The sequence below is a fragment of the Lepeophtheirus salmonis genome, chromosome 14, assembly GCF_016086655.4.
Source record: "Lepeophtheirus salmonis chromosome 14, UVic_Lsal_1.4, whole genome shotgun sequence".
Lineage (NCBI taxonomy): Eukaryota > Metazoa > Arthropoda > Copepoda > Siphonostomatoida > Caligidae > Lepeophtheirus > Lepeophtheirus salmonis.
In genome coordinates this window covers 40423785-40440954 of record NC_052144.2, presented here as the reverse complement: position 1 = coordinate 40440954, position 17170 = coordinate 40423785, and the positions used below count along the sequence as shown (strand labels likewise).

The 17170-nt window shown below is 29.7% G+C and overlaps 1 protein-coding gene across 1 annotated transcript in view; it reads right to left on the bottom strand.

The window, feature by feature from the left end:
- LOC121129864 (uncharacterized) overlaps positions 1-17170 on the bottom strand; it is a 279636-nt gene that overhangs the window by 49689 nt on the left and 212777 nt on the right. Inside the window, exon 5 of the mRNA XM_040725575.2 lies at positions 12406-12558. Coding sequence (XP_040581509.2) covers positions 12406-12558 — 153 coding nt within the window. The remainder of the gene's footprint in view (positions 1-12405; positions 12559-17170) is intronic.

Below are 17170 nucleotides of genomic sequence, written 5' to 3'. Positions count from 1 at the left end.
AATAATAACAACTGCTAAGGAAAAGAAAATTCATTCCACAGATTCCCAATTCCAAAAAAACAAACAAAAAAAACGAGCCGGCTCAAAAATATATCAGTTTTCATCACTAAATATTTCCATCGATCATTCAAAGATAAAATTTGACAAAAGTTTTTCGCCCTAAATGTAGGCCATCATTGAGAAACCCCACAGTTGTTTGGAATTTTTATACAGAAGATTGAATCTTTACCTATGAAAATAAATGTGCGTATTATAATTTAAATATCGTAATTGTTCTCATTTTTGCAAATTCAGGGTTTATGCAATCACTAACATATGAAAGAAAATTTGAGGATTATTAATGGTTTCCGGATAATAAATCAAAAATACTAAGTACTTTTGACGTACTTGTGATGTTCATATAAATTTGTTTTTAATAAGTTTTTATTTGATAAAAATTCGTTGAGTATTTTTGAATACTATCAATTCATCAGGACTCACCTTGAGAAAAAATTTGTTTTCAAATTTAGATAAAAAAAAAAGCAGTTGTAATTTTTCGTTCAAAATCGTATAAAAATTAAATACTGTTGACAAAATTAATAATATTTATCAATTTTTTTACCAAAACTTAATAGACATATTTGTATAACTAATGTTAGAAAGTGACATGTATGTTTTTAAATTGTTATTTTTGACAAAAAACAAAAAAAATTGACATCCAACTATTCAGGCTTTAAACTTTTATTAAAAAGGTACAAATGCTCATTTTAAAAAGGTTATTCAAATGTTAAATTTTAAGGAAATTTTACCTTGATGAAAAGAATAGTTGAGCTAATTAACTCCTGTAATGAAATATCCTAAGTCAAGGCCTGGCAGCTCATTAATACCCTTACTCTAATTGAGTGTACGTTATACATATGTTTACTCATTACTCAGACATAGGCATTAATTATTTGGATATTTACTTCAAATCAGATTTCTTGAATATATTGTAGATGAGGCGTGTTAAGAAAACTAACTATCTTCGACCAAATCATTTGTATCAGACATGGGATAAATTATACTCTTATAGAAACATAATTATAAAAAGTTAACTCTTGGATAATATTTATTTTCTAATCTTGTCATGCATTGAATAAAGATATCTATAAAGTACTTTTAGATTTTCTTCTCTGAGAATATTTCTTTAAGAACCCAATATTTTTTTCTATCGATATCAATATATAAATTTTGTTAAAAAAAAATCATTTAATATATTTAGAAAATAAATAATTTAATCATAAAAAATTATATTTTATATTATACTCTGTCTGATAAATAGGTTCATTTAAAACATAACTCCCTGTCTAATTGAGCGGCTAGATGGAGCCAATAAAACATTTAAAACATTTTGATAAAGAATACTCAATTTTTCATTATTAAATCCAGTTTCAACTAAAGTATAGTGGAAAACCATGAAATTAGTACTAACTATCGTCTCTAATTATTTTATAACTCCATTTAAAGTTCCTATACTCCTCAAAATCGAATTATCAAGGTCCCATTTCAAATCAGTGATATAAGCCTTTGTTTTATTCCATCAATGTATTTAGTCTTTCCACGCGTAGTTTTCATTCAAGTCAATTTGATAATAGTGAACATATTCCCCCAAATTGTCTCTTCTTTTGTCATTCCAGGCAAAACCAAATACCAATAATGCCTTCTTATAGTTGTTTAAACCCAATACGTGATATAATTATTTAACTAGCTTTCTTCCTTCAAACGATTTTTCACAATCTGTGAAGATATGTAGAAGTTTATTCATTTCTCCGCATAATAAAGCGTATTGTTTGTTGAAGTCGAAAGAAAGTGTTTTTTACATTGATTTAGCATTGAATATTCTTTTCCTCTAGGGAGAAATGCAGATATTTCGTCGGTTTTTGGATACATCTTTGTACTATACCTTCACAAAATATTATACTGTTGACCATTATAATAAGACCTTACTCAAGATATTTCATATACATACATTTGACGCCTTTTAAAATTTAGATTCTCAACTGCTCTACCAGAAAGAAGTAAATTATTAAATTATATAGATACATATAACTTCTACTAGCGAGTTAAGTCCAAAATTTATCGTAGACTCTGATACTTCCTGTTTCTTAAGGACAATTTAAAATGTACGTACAAGTTCAACCAACAGACCTTCCACAAATACGTACTCTTAGAAGATTTTACTTTTCCTTATGTCACTCTACAGTCACAGGATTCGATATAACCAAGCTCTCATCATACACTCTTATTCAAATAATTCTCAATTACCTTGTACACCATACAATCAGAAATATTTTCTACCGAACTATGTGTCTTACTTAAAAGGCTCAAGGCCAAGAGCAAACAGATATAAATCAACATCAGTTTATAAAAAGGAAATAATTATGCTTATGTTTCTCAGCGATTGTTCTTGCATGATTCATGACTTCAATTATTTTTTAATGTTCCTTTTTTTTTATTCCTTTAATTAATTAGATGAAGTTGCAGGGATTAAGAATAACTGACCATAATATTATTAGATTCACCACTCCATCTGAACTAGGAATCTTCTTTGAAGTCCATGCTCATAAAGTATATTTCTTTTTCTAGGAGTTACCTTGGCGCTAACCTATGCTGATTGAGTGCACGAGAATAATTTCTCCCAAGCCCGTTATCCATGACCTACAACGATTCCATATGACTTCAAATTTTTATTTTTTAATAAAATAGTTGCTCATGTTTCGTTTATTATATATAGAATACATACAAAAAAATAACAAAAAACAGAATGTATTCTTTAAATATTAAATAATTAGGGGAAATCTTTCAAATCACAATTTTATATAATAATAATATTTCAGGAAATAATATATATATGATACATTTAAATAATTAATTATAATTAAATAAGATTAGATAATTAACTTCTTTAGTAATTCCTCTTGGAGAGCTAAACATTTTCATGGCTGAGAAGCCTAAATTCTTTTTAAACTATACACGATTGTTATTAAAATATATAGTAATTATGGGCTAGTTATACTAAATAATGATGTTAAATGTTATTCCTCTAAATAGAAGGTCTCCAAGATATTTCATAATTGAATATATGGCAATTGACAATTATAAGCCCATTGGGAACGAGAAAGAAAAAAAAACATACTCTTCTTCTACTGACATGATCAGCTGTTTGAAATATATAAAAATATAGTGTTACTTCGTTTCAGCTTTTTTCACTAATTTTCATGAGTTGACGACTCTTGTATAATTTAAAAAAGCTGACTTTACTTTTCATGAAAGATTAACTCAAATTTCAAAAGAGGATTTGTATGTATATATTTATTTATATACATCAAGAATACTCGTTTATAACTCGTGTAATTTCTTACTGAGTCATTGATTTTTATATTGATAATAGTATCAATGACAATTACATATTAATAATTAATTAATATCTAAATGATAACTAACGGTTGGTAGCTAGAAAAATAGAAATAACGGACCACCATATATATATATTTCAAATTTTTCCTTTCGTTTGTGTCAATTGAGTTTCAGAGTTGATGAAAAAGCTGGACAAATGAGTGTCCAATGTTTAATCTTTCATTTGAATACTTTAGTCATACCTATAAGAAATAACTTTATTTTATATTTGTAAGATAGTTTATGAAAATTTTCATAGAAAACTAATGGTTTTAAGATTTTTCATCAGCGGCAAGAGAACCAGTATAAATAAATAGGGCAATAAGGGGTTGACTAGTATAACGCCACCCCTGGATATAGTTTTCAAATAATATTTTCCGTTCACGTAAATATAGGACTTAACACCTGTAATACAAGCTTAACCAAATTAAAGATTTCTTCATTGAAAAAAATATCGACTTATTTTAGAATTATACAGTGACTAAGACTGTCAAACGCCTTTCTGAAATTACCGGCAATTATTGGCCCATGCTTTCCATATTCTTTTACCTTATGAATGACAGTATCCATTTTAAGAATGTTGTTGATGAGTCTTCAACTTGGTATACATCCCATTTGCTTTTCGGGTATTATTTCTATAAGTTTGGTATCATCATTTTTATCAATGTCAAAGTGATCATTTTTTATAAAACTTTGAGTAAACTGATCGGACGAAAGTTGTTTATATCGCCACTGTATTTGAAAGAGTAGAGAGTATGTATTCTCCGTTTTAGTATCGTCAGCACTTTTCTATTTCTTGTTATTCTCTCAGCTATCAAATATGCTAATGTTGCACTCTGTATATGAAATCTCTTAAAAGCATAAGAAGCGCTCTGTCCACTTTCATTTTCATTTTTATATAATTTTCAAATTCCGACATTTCGAAATTACAACTTTTTTCCAGCAGTTTCTTCTCCCTCCAAAACACCATTATATAATTTTTCTGCTACGTCTCCTTTTCTCTATTTCCTTAATCTCTTCATTTTTTCCCCCTATCTTTGCTATTGGGCTTTCCACGTTTGGTTCTTCTTCATATAAATATTTTGTGTATTTATGAGATATCTCCTTGGTGTTTCTAATAATTCTTACAAATCATTAACTTACTTGACATAATGATGTAGGTTTTGTACTTGAGCAATCAGATTATTTATTTTCTAGTAGTTTGTGTAAAAAAAAAACAACAACATTTGGGGGTCAAATAAAGGATACAAACTATATAAAACGTTATTCGCTAATCTCATCTCATCTAGACAGTTTAATTACAAGGTCCATAATTGACGAAAATATGTGGGTGTGTTTAAAAAATTAATTTAGCTTGCTTTTTGTCTAACTCACCACACCTTTTGAACTATTACTGGTGGTTGAATTCTAAATTGTATATTTATGATCAACTACAATATTTAAAAAAATTGAGATATAAATAATGCAGTGTTCTAAATGTTGAACTTGTTCATCTTACTCTAAAATTAAATTTATCTTAAGTAGATTACACTGGTCAATAAATTTTTAAAAGTACATTATTTGCTTAGAAAGTTTAGAAAATTAGAATTTCTAAAAATAAACAGCTAAAAGAGATTATCAAAGTTAAGGGCTGAGAATGGGAGTACAGAAGAAATCCACGGTTACAAATGATGTCACGAAAAATTTAACTCTACATATAACATTAAAACTTTCAAGATTTACTGTAATGAAAGTATACTTTTCATTAGGAGATTATCATCCTACTTGTATTTTAGAACTACTAAAGGGTGATTCAAAACGAGCGGTTTTTGGATTGTAGAAATAAAACAAATAAAATATTATATTATGGTCAAAACTTTATTATTAACCGAAAAAACAATCCTTTACAATTATTTCTCGAAAATAATCCCCTTCATATGTTGGCCGCAAATGGCCTTTAAATGGTCCATTCTTTCGTGCCAATTTTCGACGACGCGTTCGGGCATTGTGACAGGAATCTCACGAATAACGTGTTCAATATTTGCTTCAAATGCTTCAATCGTTGCTGGTTTATCCACATACACTTTTGCTTTGACGTAGCCCCAAAGAAAAATGATCTTGGTGGCCAATTCACGGGACCAAAACGGGAAATTAATTTATCACCAAAATGATGTCCCAATAAGTCCATTGTTACGCACGCTGCGTGGCAAGTCTTGTGGGAACCAAATATCGTGGAGACCATGTGCTTCAATTTGAGGTACCAAAAAGTATGTTACCATGGTGCAATAACGTTCGCGAATCGATTTTTCACGATCTTCGGCTACACTCTCGGCTACGGCCGCAATATTTTCTACGCTGCGAGCTCTTCATGGCCTACCAGACGACGGGACATCCCAGCAAGTTGCTGCCCCTTCAAACTTTTCGATTATTCTGCAAATTGTGGATTCTGAAGGTCGATTATGTGGACCATAAGTTGGGCGTAATTTGCGAAAAACTTCATTTACAGAACGCTGATTTTCATTCTACAATTGAACAATTTGTACACGCTGTTGTGGCGTTTATCTTTCCACGAAGAATTGTAAATCAATACTGAGTAAAAATGACGTATGAATTTGACAGAACTCGTTTTGAATCACCCTGTATATACAGGTTTTAATGTCACGTTTTATTAGGAAAATTGTATCAGTTGAAAAATGTATTGCAAGAAATGTCATACTAAGATACAAGGGCGGTCGGAAACTTTTCCAACCTCACAAAGATACAAGGTAGTTTTTTCAATATAGTCTCCTTGTACCTCTACACACCTCTCCCAGCCATGCTTCAATCTCTGTAACCCTTCCAACTAGTACTCAGCATTTTTCTATGCAAAATAGTTACTCTTTATTTTACTAAAATGTTTGTTCTCTAAGCACAATTTTAAAATGAGAGATCAAAAAGAAATCTCGTGGGTCAAGATCTGGTGAGTATGGCGGATAGTTCAAACCTTAATTCTTGGATTTTATCATAGAAACCACTTAAGCATAGGACGGTGTGATTTATTGGTAAAACGGGATTTTCTTTTTCAGTAAATGTGGCCGTTTTCCGGCAAGATCTGTCTTCTTCTTGTCAAGTATTGATTTCTTAGTATGCTTTTGTAAAAGTTTTTCCTTTTTGCGGATAATCAATTAAATAACTTAATGACTATCCCAAAACAACATTCGTCAAAACTTTCCCTGTCGAAAAAACAGTTTTTGGCTTTTTTTAGGGGATTTCCACATTGAGTTCACTATTTACACTGTCTTTTTGTTAAGGGGGTATAATTATGTATCCAGTTTCATCTACAGTCATTAATCGGCGACCAAACTTGTGTTTATTGCCCCTAAACTGCGCAAAAAGAGTGTTGGAAATGTTCATTCGATCACGTTTTTGGTCCAACGTGAACATAAGTGGGACTTAACTCGCAAACAGGTTTCTCCTCCCTAAATATTGACTTAATATGTAATAAATACGTTCTTATGACATGTTCATAACCTCTACTATCACACTCAATTTAATTTGGCGGTCGTCTAGCACCAATTGGCGAATTTTGTCAATATTTTCGTCGGTAGTTGGAATTTTTGGACATCGTTTCCCCAGATCCTTTGGCCACTTTAAATTCAGCTTCTAACATTTCACTGAGGTAAAGGATCGTGCTATGTCTCTTCGCACAGAATCCAAACATCTTTGATTTGCATAGGCGTATTGCCTTTCAAAAACAAGTATTAAATGACAACTCGATACTTGACATTGTCCATTTTCACAAAAACACTTCTCATCAACTCATTCAAACAACTGTTACATAACCACTCCACTTTCAATGATAAATAAGTATGAACTCTGGATATCTTATTAGCTCCTAAAACATAATGGTTCTTAATATTTTATTATAAATTGTTTCTCCGTATTAATCATAAGACAACGATACATTTTTAAGAGGAAACATGCAATACTCAATACCTCCATAACCTTGCGTTTACCAAAACGTTTTCAGACCGTCAGTAATTCAAAATGGAGTCCTTTTAGACCCCAAAATAGCTTAAACGCTTTTATAGGAAATATGGTGAAAATGAATTAGTGTACGTGCTAAATTATTTTCATGCCTCATCAAACCATATTGGTGACATTTTGTTTTATAAGACCAAACATAATAAGTGATGTGGGGAATTTTGTCCTGTTTAAGTGGCAAATTTAACTAGGGGCACCCGTCACCACATTATTTTTCTTATTTTTTGCCGATATTTATCAAATATCCACTCATTTGAGAAAAAGTAAGCCAAATTAATATGACGCTGAATAAAATTAAAAACTCTGTAGCTTGGATATATTTGTATACAGTAGCAAGGCAAGTTAAAGCCTACCCAATTGGTATTTTTTTTTGTGGTATCAGGATCAAGTTTAACCCGTTGTTCTGAGCAAGGATGTTATTTAAGTGAAAAGTCCCATTTTTGAAGCATTTACCAACATTGTAAACTATAAATCTGTTCAGCCCTAGCTCGATGGTGGCAGGAGTGATCTGGTTGTCATTGATCAATGGAGCAAGTTGTAACCTTTTGAGCCCCCCCTTTTTTCACCAAAGTCAGCTTCAAACATGTTTAAGGTATTGTTTTCAAGTCTCTGGTTTAAAAAAAATAATATATGTGTCATAAAATATCTTCAAACTCTTAAAAAAGTGCCGTTGGATGTGTGTTGAAAGACTTTAAAATAGCTGCCATTACTTTTTTTCAAATAAATTACTCATTCTTCAAATAAATTACATTGGATTAAAAGTTTTTCCACATTAAATTTAAATATATGAGATAAGATTCAGGCTTGGAATATATGTGCAAATGTGTATTTTCATGTAATAAGTACTCCCCATTAGTCGTAAATGGTTAATTGTATATATATTCAATCGAAAACTCTTTCTTTTTCTCAAATTTCACAAGAAAAGGAACATATCATCCAAAATAACTTATTCTACAATAATTAACTGAGATTTTTGGACTTTGAAATAATTACTATGATTTAAGAATGTATTAAAAAGTAATTTATGATGCAGTGATCACTAGATTTATAGAAAATATAACCTGTCGGTATACTAAAAAAAAAAAAAATGGCATGGTAACTAAACAAATTTGAAGAATGTTAAGGAAAAAACAGCTTAGCTATCATGTCTTTTTATTAGATAGTTGCAAGCAAAATAAATAACCACAAATTCCATTCTGTATCAAACAAGGACATAGGCAGGAACTACTACGATGTTTATCCTTGATTCTACTGTAATCCCAACAAGGACTTACAATTATAAATTGTTACAATCTGTCTTTCGTGGAAATATTACAACAATTGCATCAATACTGAATGTATCATGTTTCAATAAATATTTACAAACAAATTCAAATTTAAAATAAGAAATAATCATTTTTTCGGCAAGTCTGTTGTTAGTAGAGGGATTGGGGCTTAGTTATATATTTGGGTTAACTTTGGAGAGGGAAGCCAACAGGACCTCACACCCAAATATGGACTAACTTAAGTCCTCTATACTGGCTGCACTCAAGGGGGCCATATTAAGTGAAAAAAGTTTTTGCAAAAACGTTGTCTACATGTTTTGTTAAGACTATTTTTTTTCCTATAATTGAAAATATAAAATTATTTATGTATTTCTAAATCCATCTCTGGAGTCCACGTTTTTCTGCCCTACCCTCTATGTATATCTATTTTTTTTAAAAGATCAGAAATGGTTCAGAGGACAACGTGCTCGGGAAAAACTTTTCTTTTGAACTCAATGTGCATAGGTTTGCATCTCGGTAGTTCTTAGAGAAGGAAGTAAATGGAATTCAATGACAATTCTTATGTTAGATGGAGTAATAGTAATATTATTTACATCTAATGGAACGATTGCTACCGAAACACATCAGGATATTTATTAGACCATGACGTCATCATTAATCTATCCCGGTTATATTGTAGATATAATACTTATAAGATTATTTTTTTCTTCTCTCTCCTTAAACCTTAAATTTCACAGAATTAATGAGTGAATAATGGGACCTCATAATTTAAAATTTGTTTAATGGTGCCAAACTACTTTTGTGGGAGGAATGAAAACCTTATTATGCACATAAATTGTCTTTTTAGTATATCTCCTGTCCACCATAGAGATAAATATATAATCCAATTTAAGGGATCTAGCATTGGGATTCCTTTCCTATATAGGTATAGATATCTTTTAGTACTTATTTAATATCCGGTTAAGTAAATTTCATTTTTTTTATTTATTATATGTCCGATATTCAGTATATGTGTAAGTGACCACAATAAGTTTTATCATTATATCCTACATTTTCAACGGATAATACTCAATCTTACTAGCATAGTTAGATTTTCAGATATAAGGTACCTATTCAAAATTCAGATCCTAACACAAAATATGATCTTTATTTTAGAACATAACCCTGGACTTTTCTTTTCTTTTTGGTTTCCAACCAGAAAAGTATTTATTTTATATATTTGAAAAATAAATATTTAATTTTTTTGAGTTAGTCCTCGTCATAAATTTTCAATTCTCATTTTTTAAATTTTATCATTACTTCAAATAGTAACAAATTTGGTTTTTAAGAGCCAACAGATTCTGCCTTTTTGAAGTGCATATAACCTGTTACTACACCCAATGAAAAACTCTAATAGTAAGTGATAAAAAAACTAATTTTTCCATCAATAAGGGGATGTATAATTATTTTAATTCATAACCCGACTTCTCGGTTAAAAGTCGACTTGGTAAGTATATATAATTATAGTAGTACCATGCGACACAATTAGTGTCTTGGATCGTGTGCCGGCTGAAATCCACATCTATTATTGTTATGTAATTTGTAAAACGCAAAAAGGACTGTTAAAACCTTCAAGTGACATAGGATTTGCAGTGAAAAAGGATTCATGTTTCAATTTAGTTTTTAATTTTCTAATATAATATTTAATAAATACGAAAGGCAAGGTAGTATGAAATAGTATCCTAAATTAGATATAAATTAGTTGATAAGATGACTAAATCAAAAATGAAACTAATCAAATAAATTGGATATAAGAAATATATAAATTGTGGGTCAAATTCATTGCCTCTAAAGTGGATAAACACTCGACTAAATTATATTGAATTTTGGAACTTTCGAATATATTGTTTGAATGCAAATCTTTTTCAGTTGCTTTATAAAGCTTATTTTTTATTTTTTAGCAAGAAAATAAAATAGTAGAAAAACTTTAGCTTTCAAATAAGGTGCCTCATTTTACTTGATTTTTTTAGTAAGTAGACACATGTTTTTGGAATTTCAAAGACGATAACATAATTAATAATTTATTTTTCATATGCTACAATGTTTTTACGAATCGATTTTAACTTTTATTTTCATTTACATTGTTCTTTCATGTCGAAATATGGGATGACATCGAGATTATACTCTAAAAACGAGATTTAAAAGAAGCTTATAATAAGTAAGGATAAAGTTGATTGAAGGTTTTTATTGTCTTTTTGTATATGAGGATTAAATAAGAATAATAAATGTGACTTTCAGCATGTAATTAAATGAAGCTTAGATTATGAAACAGATAAATGAGAGATTTCAGGAAAATACATATTTTCTAAGGAATTTACCATGGCTGTACAACCCTAATAAATTGTGAAATAAACCCTAATATGTACATAAATTATTTCCCCTTGAGATAAATTTAGAATATATTTTTTTTTAAACTGCTCAAATATGAGCAGTTTTAAACTGTATTGCTCACTTGATCTGACTACCCTTGAGTATATCAATGGCCATAAAATGACTATTAAATTCTTCAAAATAGTTAAATTAATAAACGAATGTATAAACATAATGTTGCACAAAGCTAACACTAGTACCTAATAAAATGGGCAAAACTATAAAGTAGACCCGAACGAAATGAGGATATTAATTGGAATAAATTATACAATTACTTTAAATGGAATCAGCCTCCTCATTCAAGGGGATGCCATTTGGTCCGTCTGGTACATAAACCTCGCCTCATGGCCAAATGGGAATGCGGTTTTGTGGTCCTCACCCTGGTACAGGCCCTCCGCCTCGTGGATAATCTTCAAAACATTTTTGAATGTTGGAGAAATGACAAATCTAATTGGGAACGACGTTATTTATAACTCCATGATTCGGAATCCTTTTTGCAAGATACTTTTTAAATAATATACTTAAGTACTTGTTTATGCTAAATTAATAATAATTGATATGCAAAAGTAGAATATAGGATAAATGTACAAAAACTATAATAAATATGACAAAATTAATTATTAAAATTATATTTCATGAAGGATAAAAACTCATGTCCAACCAAGAAAGACAGAAGTACCCATAATTTTTCGTCAAAGGAGAAAGCTAGAATTTTTGTATTTATTTGACTAGTATTTGTCTGATTCTAGAACGCCCAAAACAATCAATATTCAACAAAAAAAAAAAAAAACTTCAGATACCTTAAGATCTTAAATAGGTTAAGCATTATTTTTAGGATGCTAAATTTTATTTGAGCCTTATATGTCCTAGCTTGTTTGAGATTATTAGGTATTTTAAATCATTTAAAGTTGAAAATAATTTTTGGATAATGATTTAAAGAAAAATAGTTACTTTTAAGTGGAAGATTTATGTTTTCGCTTTAAATAAGCTACCATATATGTAGATTAGTTATTTGATTTAAAAATAAAAAGTCATTAAAAGAAAAATGTTCAACTTTTAAGCAATTTTGTACATGTTTTCACCCACTTTCTTGAGTTTGAAATAATATACTATGCACATTTTAATGCCATTTGAAATGATCAATAATTTAGAAATAAATATTTTATGCATTTTTAATTTACTTTTGTTCCTTTAAGGCAATAATTAAGATTGAACCAGATTTAAAAAAAATGTAATTATCTAAAATGTTAGAAATACGGGTATATGTTATGAGTATTTTCTTAGTTGTATTTTATTTCATAAATTTAGTTCTTACCAATATCGAGGTGCTGAGTAACGACTATATTCCATATGCTCATTGTTAACAGCTCCTACACTTCTATTGCCAATATTTTCCAATTCTCTTTTTCGAATAATTTTTGAAGTACGTCGTAGGAATGCAATGCTCGTCAACATTGGTATAGCATAACTATGATAAAATCAAAATTTTATTAATAGTAGGGAATATAATAAATTTCAAATAATTTTATACACATTAAACTATTTTTTTTAAATTCAACAATAATTAATCATTTAATTTTGAAGCATCCTTCTCCACTTTTGATAATTCATAGAATGAAAGCCTAATGTATTACAACTATATATAATCAATTTGATATTATATAGGTAGAACCAATATATTCAATTAAAAACATGGATATTTGATATACCACGGGAAAAAAACCTTTGGGTGGCTCATTACAGAGTTATATTTATTTTTAAACATTGTTTTATCCTTTTGTAGGCCTAGAGCAAAAGTGTTACAAGATATATTTTGTAATTCTTTGTTTAAATAACTGAAAGAGTACCTTTATATATCATATTTGACATACTTCTAATATATTGGTTTTGGAAATCGAACTCTTGAAAAGTTGATATTTGAAAACTGTTAGAAGAATGTCAAATATGATAAATAAAAAGACTCTTTCATATACTATTTAAGTAAAGAAATACAAAATGTTACTTCTGGCTGTAATTATTTCCCACTAAATAATTATTTTTCATTGCCTAACTGAACACACCGTTACTTCTAGATGGTGTTTATTCATCCCAAAGAATAAACTGTAGTATAAATTTTAGGAGTAGGTTTTACTCTTCCATAAACGTAAAGGAGGGTCTAGATGATGTTTCTTTTGCAGATTTACATAAAGTGATTATCCTATTCTCTTTAATGATTTTTGTATTAAAAACGCTTGATTTTACAACTAAAGATCGGAACATTTTCTCTTTCACATGCGTGTATCTGTTTTCTACAGTAAACAATTTCCCTTTGTAAAACTTGTCAAATATCATTTGTCAATCGTTTTTGGGAACACCAATACCTTAGATTCATTTTAACAAATCCCTTCACAGTCTCTTTAACCCTTCTTCTTTCCTATATTTGTAAAGTAATTTAAGCTGAAATTAATGGCCAGTAAACATTTGTTTTGAATGGAAGAAATCTTACTGTTCCTGTATTATAAATAAAGAAATACGCTTAAAGCAATTATCCAAGCTTAGAGGCACACTATCCAAAAGTTGTAGTTATTTGATTTTCCCTATAGAAAACGTCTCTATCTGAAATCCTCAAATTAAAGGTAACAGGCTCATTTATAACGGACAACCCTACTTAGGATACTACTAGAATACTACAAGCCGGATATTATAGTATTAGAACTTAGGCAATGATCAATTATTTATAAATTAATGATATTACAAATATGAAGAATCGAATTAATATTCGTACAATAAATTTCGTATGCAAGGTGATGAATTCTTCAAACATTAAAATAAATAAATTAATTTAATAGAGCAAGATTTTTCTGTCTGTGGAGTCCTAATTTTAGAATGTGTACTGAATATATTTGAACTGCGTGACTACTTGATAGAAAAAAATAACACTCCAGTAACGACCGTGTGTAGCTAAAGAACAGTGCGTCATTACAAAATCATGTTTAGTTATACGAACGATGCTTAGTTGATAATAAAAAAAGTTTATATATCTTAAGGTATGACGGAGTTACTAAAAATATTTTTTTGAAAGAAGTAGGTATTTCAGTATTTGTGCTTGCAATTTCTTAGAATTTTATTTTCTATGTAAATACTTTTTTTTTTGCTAAAATAATTTATCTATATTCTAAAATACAAATAGTATAAATAATGAATACACATAAAGATAAAAGTAGATTATATAAATAAAAACCCACAGGACAATTACGTTTAAAAAAACAAAATATAAATGATCATTATAGTTCATATTTAATGTCCTGAAGTAAAATAACCTGATATACCTAATAAAAAATTCATTCAATTTTCTCTAATAAAAACGAATTCAGAAACTTATTAACAAAAGGCATTTTAGTCCTATTTTCCTGAATTATATCAATTGTTGAATCTGAATGATAAGTAGGCCTTCCTTTCTGTAGAGTTCTCTCAATAGACGCTAAAAGTGGCGAAAAAACTTCCAAATCCCAACTATTTGAAGGTGTTCTCAATTGGATCCATTCATAATATTTAGAGGACGTAAAATTCACCCGCCAGTCTCTCAATGGGTATTCACATAATTTCTCCACAATCTTTTTGTAACATTTTGGAATTATACTAGATAAAAGGCAGATCCCACCGCCTAATTTATACTTTGGACGCTTTAAAGCAGGAATATAATTTTTATGGAAGAAACCCTTAACTATGCATCTTCTTGCATCATTGCAGATTCTGCTAGAGAAGGAATGGAGGTAGCTCTGTATAATAAAAAAGGAACAATTATCAAATTAATTAAATCAATGGGTTTTTGTAGAGATAAATGACGCCATTTTTGGATCTGTTTGTTGACCATCATATTGAATCGTACCCAATTACCTCTTGATACCCCATTGGTTGTCCATTAGATGCCTAGAATGTTCACCTTCGACAAAACTCTACAATCTTCGATTATTGTAGAACTATCCGGCTTCCAAGATCCAAGGGAAGGACGGTGGTTTTCGTTAGATTCATTTCTAATCCTGAATTGACCTTAAATTTGTAAAAAAAAAGTCAAAAGAACTTTGATCATATACCAAAGTTGAATTTCCGAATTGGCTTCAATCATTAACGTTACATCATCAGCATATAGGTCAATTAGAAGTGGAGTAAAAAAAAAAAAAAAAAAACCAAATCCCAAATACTTTTTCGAAATGGTCCTTGTTAGTTCATCGATGGCAGATATAAATAGCAAGGGGGCGACTGGACATCCTTGTCTACAGCTCTTACTTAATAGAATGGGTTCACTCATTCTACCATCCAACGAAATCATAGAAGATCTGTTAGTGAGTAAAGCTCTGATAGGATTAAAAAAACGTTTGGGGAGTAACCTTTTAACAGATCTCATAATATGGCAGTGACGTATAAAGTCATTTGCTTTGCAAAAATCAATTGCAATCAATACACCAAACTTGCCACTCCTATTAAGAGATTCAATTGCTGTAGCTATATTTCGTGAAATATCCGTAACTTTTCTATTTCTCAGGTAACCTTTCTGTTCATCGTTGATGTTTTGGTTTAAAAGGGTTTCAATTTGCATAACTAAAACTTCAGACAATATTCTGTAAGCTTCATTTAAAACTGTGATAGGCATCCAGTGATTGAAATCAGCGCCAACACCCTTTTTAGGTATAAGAGCTATCCTTCCTTTTGGAAGAGAAAGGGACATTTTTCCAGACTTCTCCATGGATTTTCTACTTTTAAAAGTTATGGCGGAATTTCTTCAAGAGCAGGAGAGAAAATTCGCCCACAAAGGCCATCCGGACCCAATGCTTTGGAATCCTTGAAATTATTTTAGATATAATTTACGATTTTTAGCCTTGGTCAATACTTCAGCCTTTGAGGGTCTCCTTTTCTTCCGGAAGTTGAGCCTCTCTACGCCTAAAATCTCTGAGAACCTTTTATAGAAATATTGTAATACTTCAGAAGGCTTATCGATTGTTCTATTGTTAACAACAATTTTTTGTATTGTAGTGACTGAATGATTATATTTTGCGAGGTAAATATTTGTTTCTAAGAATGAGATCGATTTCGTGATCTACTTTTCTCCTCATGTCAGTTTCAGCAAAGGACAAAAATTAATATGAATTCACTAAATCTTTGATGTAATTTAAAAACAAACAAACCAGAAGAGCTATTCAAACTATTTCAGGACTCTCTTTTTGAGATTTAATAAATTTTTGCACTGTTTTAACAGGAATATTTATAAGCACATCGGGAAAGCAAAAAACTAAGCTCTTTTAAAAGATTGGATTTTAAAAACTTTTTGAAATTGCATTGCCCTAATATCCATTTTGGAACTTTAAACTGATGACTGAGGGGAATAAAACGAAGAGTTATTTCAATAATTTTGTGGTCGGTCGACAGTTCTGGTCTATATGAAGGATTTTTAACCTGCTTAACAATAATAGACGATATTAAGGATAAATAAATGTTTGAAGATCTATCCCCACAACTCCAAGAAATGTTATCCACTGGACTGAACTATTTCGTCAAATCTACTAAATTAAACTTTTATCTAATTTGTATTTACTGTAAAATAATTTTAATTTACTGTACAATAATTTTAATTTGTATATAAACATGGGTGTAATTATTCATAAATATAAAAAAGGGAATTTTTTCAAATAAATGAATGTAACAAAAACGTTGAGAAACTTTGTGTTATTGTTCAGTAAATGACTTGATTATTTCATAAGATTATTAATTTATGTGTATGACTTGTACACTGTACAGGTCGTAAGCTAAACATGAGATGAATCAATACATGTGATGATGATTATGTAAGATTTTAGTATTTTATAGATGGTCAATATATTATAATATTTTTTTTCACTTAATAACACAAGTCAAGAGACAAAAAACTCTTAAATTATATTAATAATTTTAATAGTACTTGAAGCACTGTCTACGACTTTGCAATTAGTTTTTTCTTTTATAAATAAATATTGATTTAAATATATATTTTTATATTGCTGTAGCTCATGGACAACGCGCTCGTGAAAAGTTATTCTCTTGAATCCAATGAGTGTACGTTCGCGTCA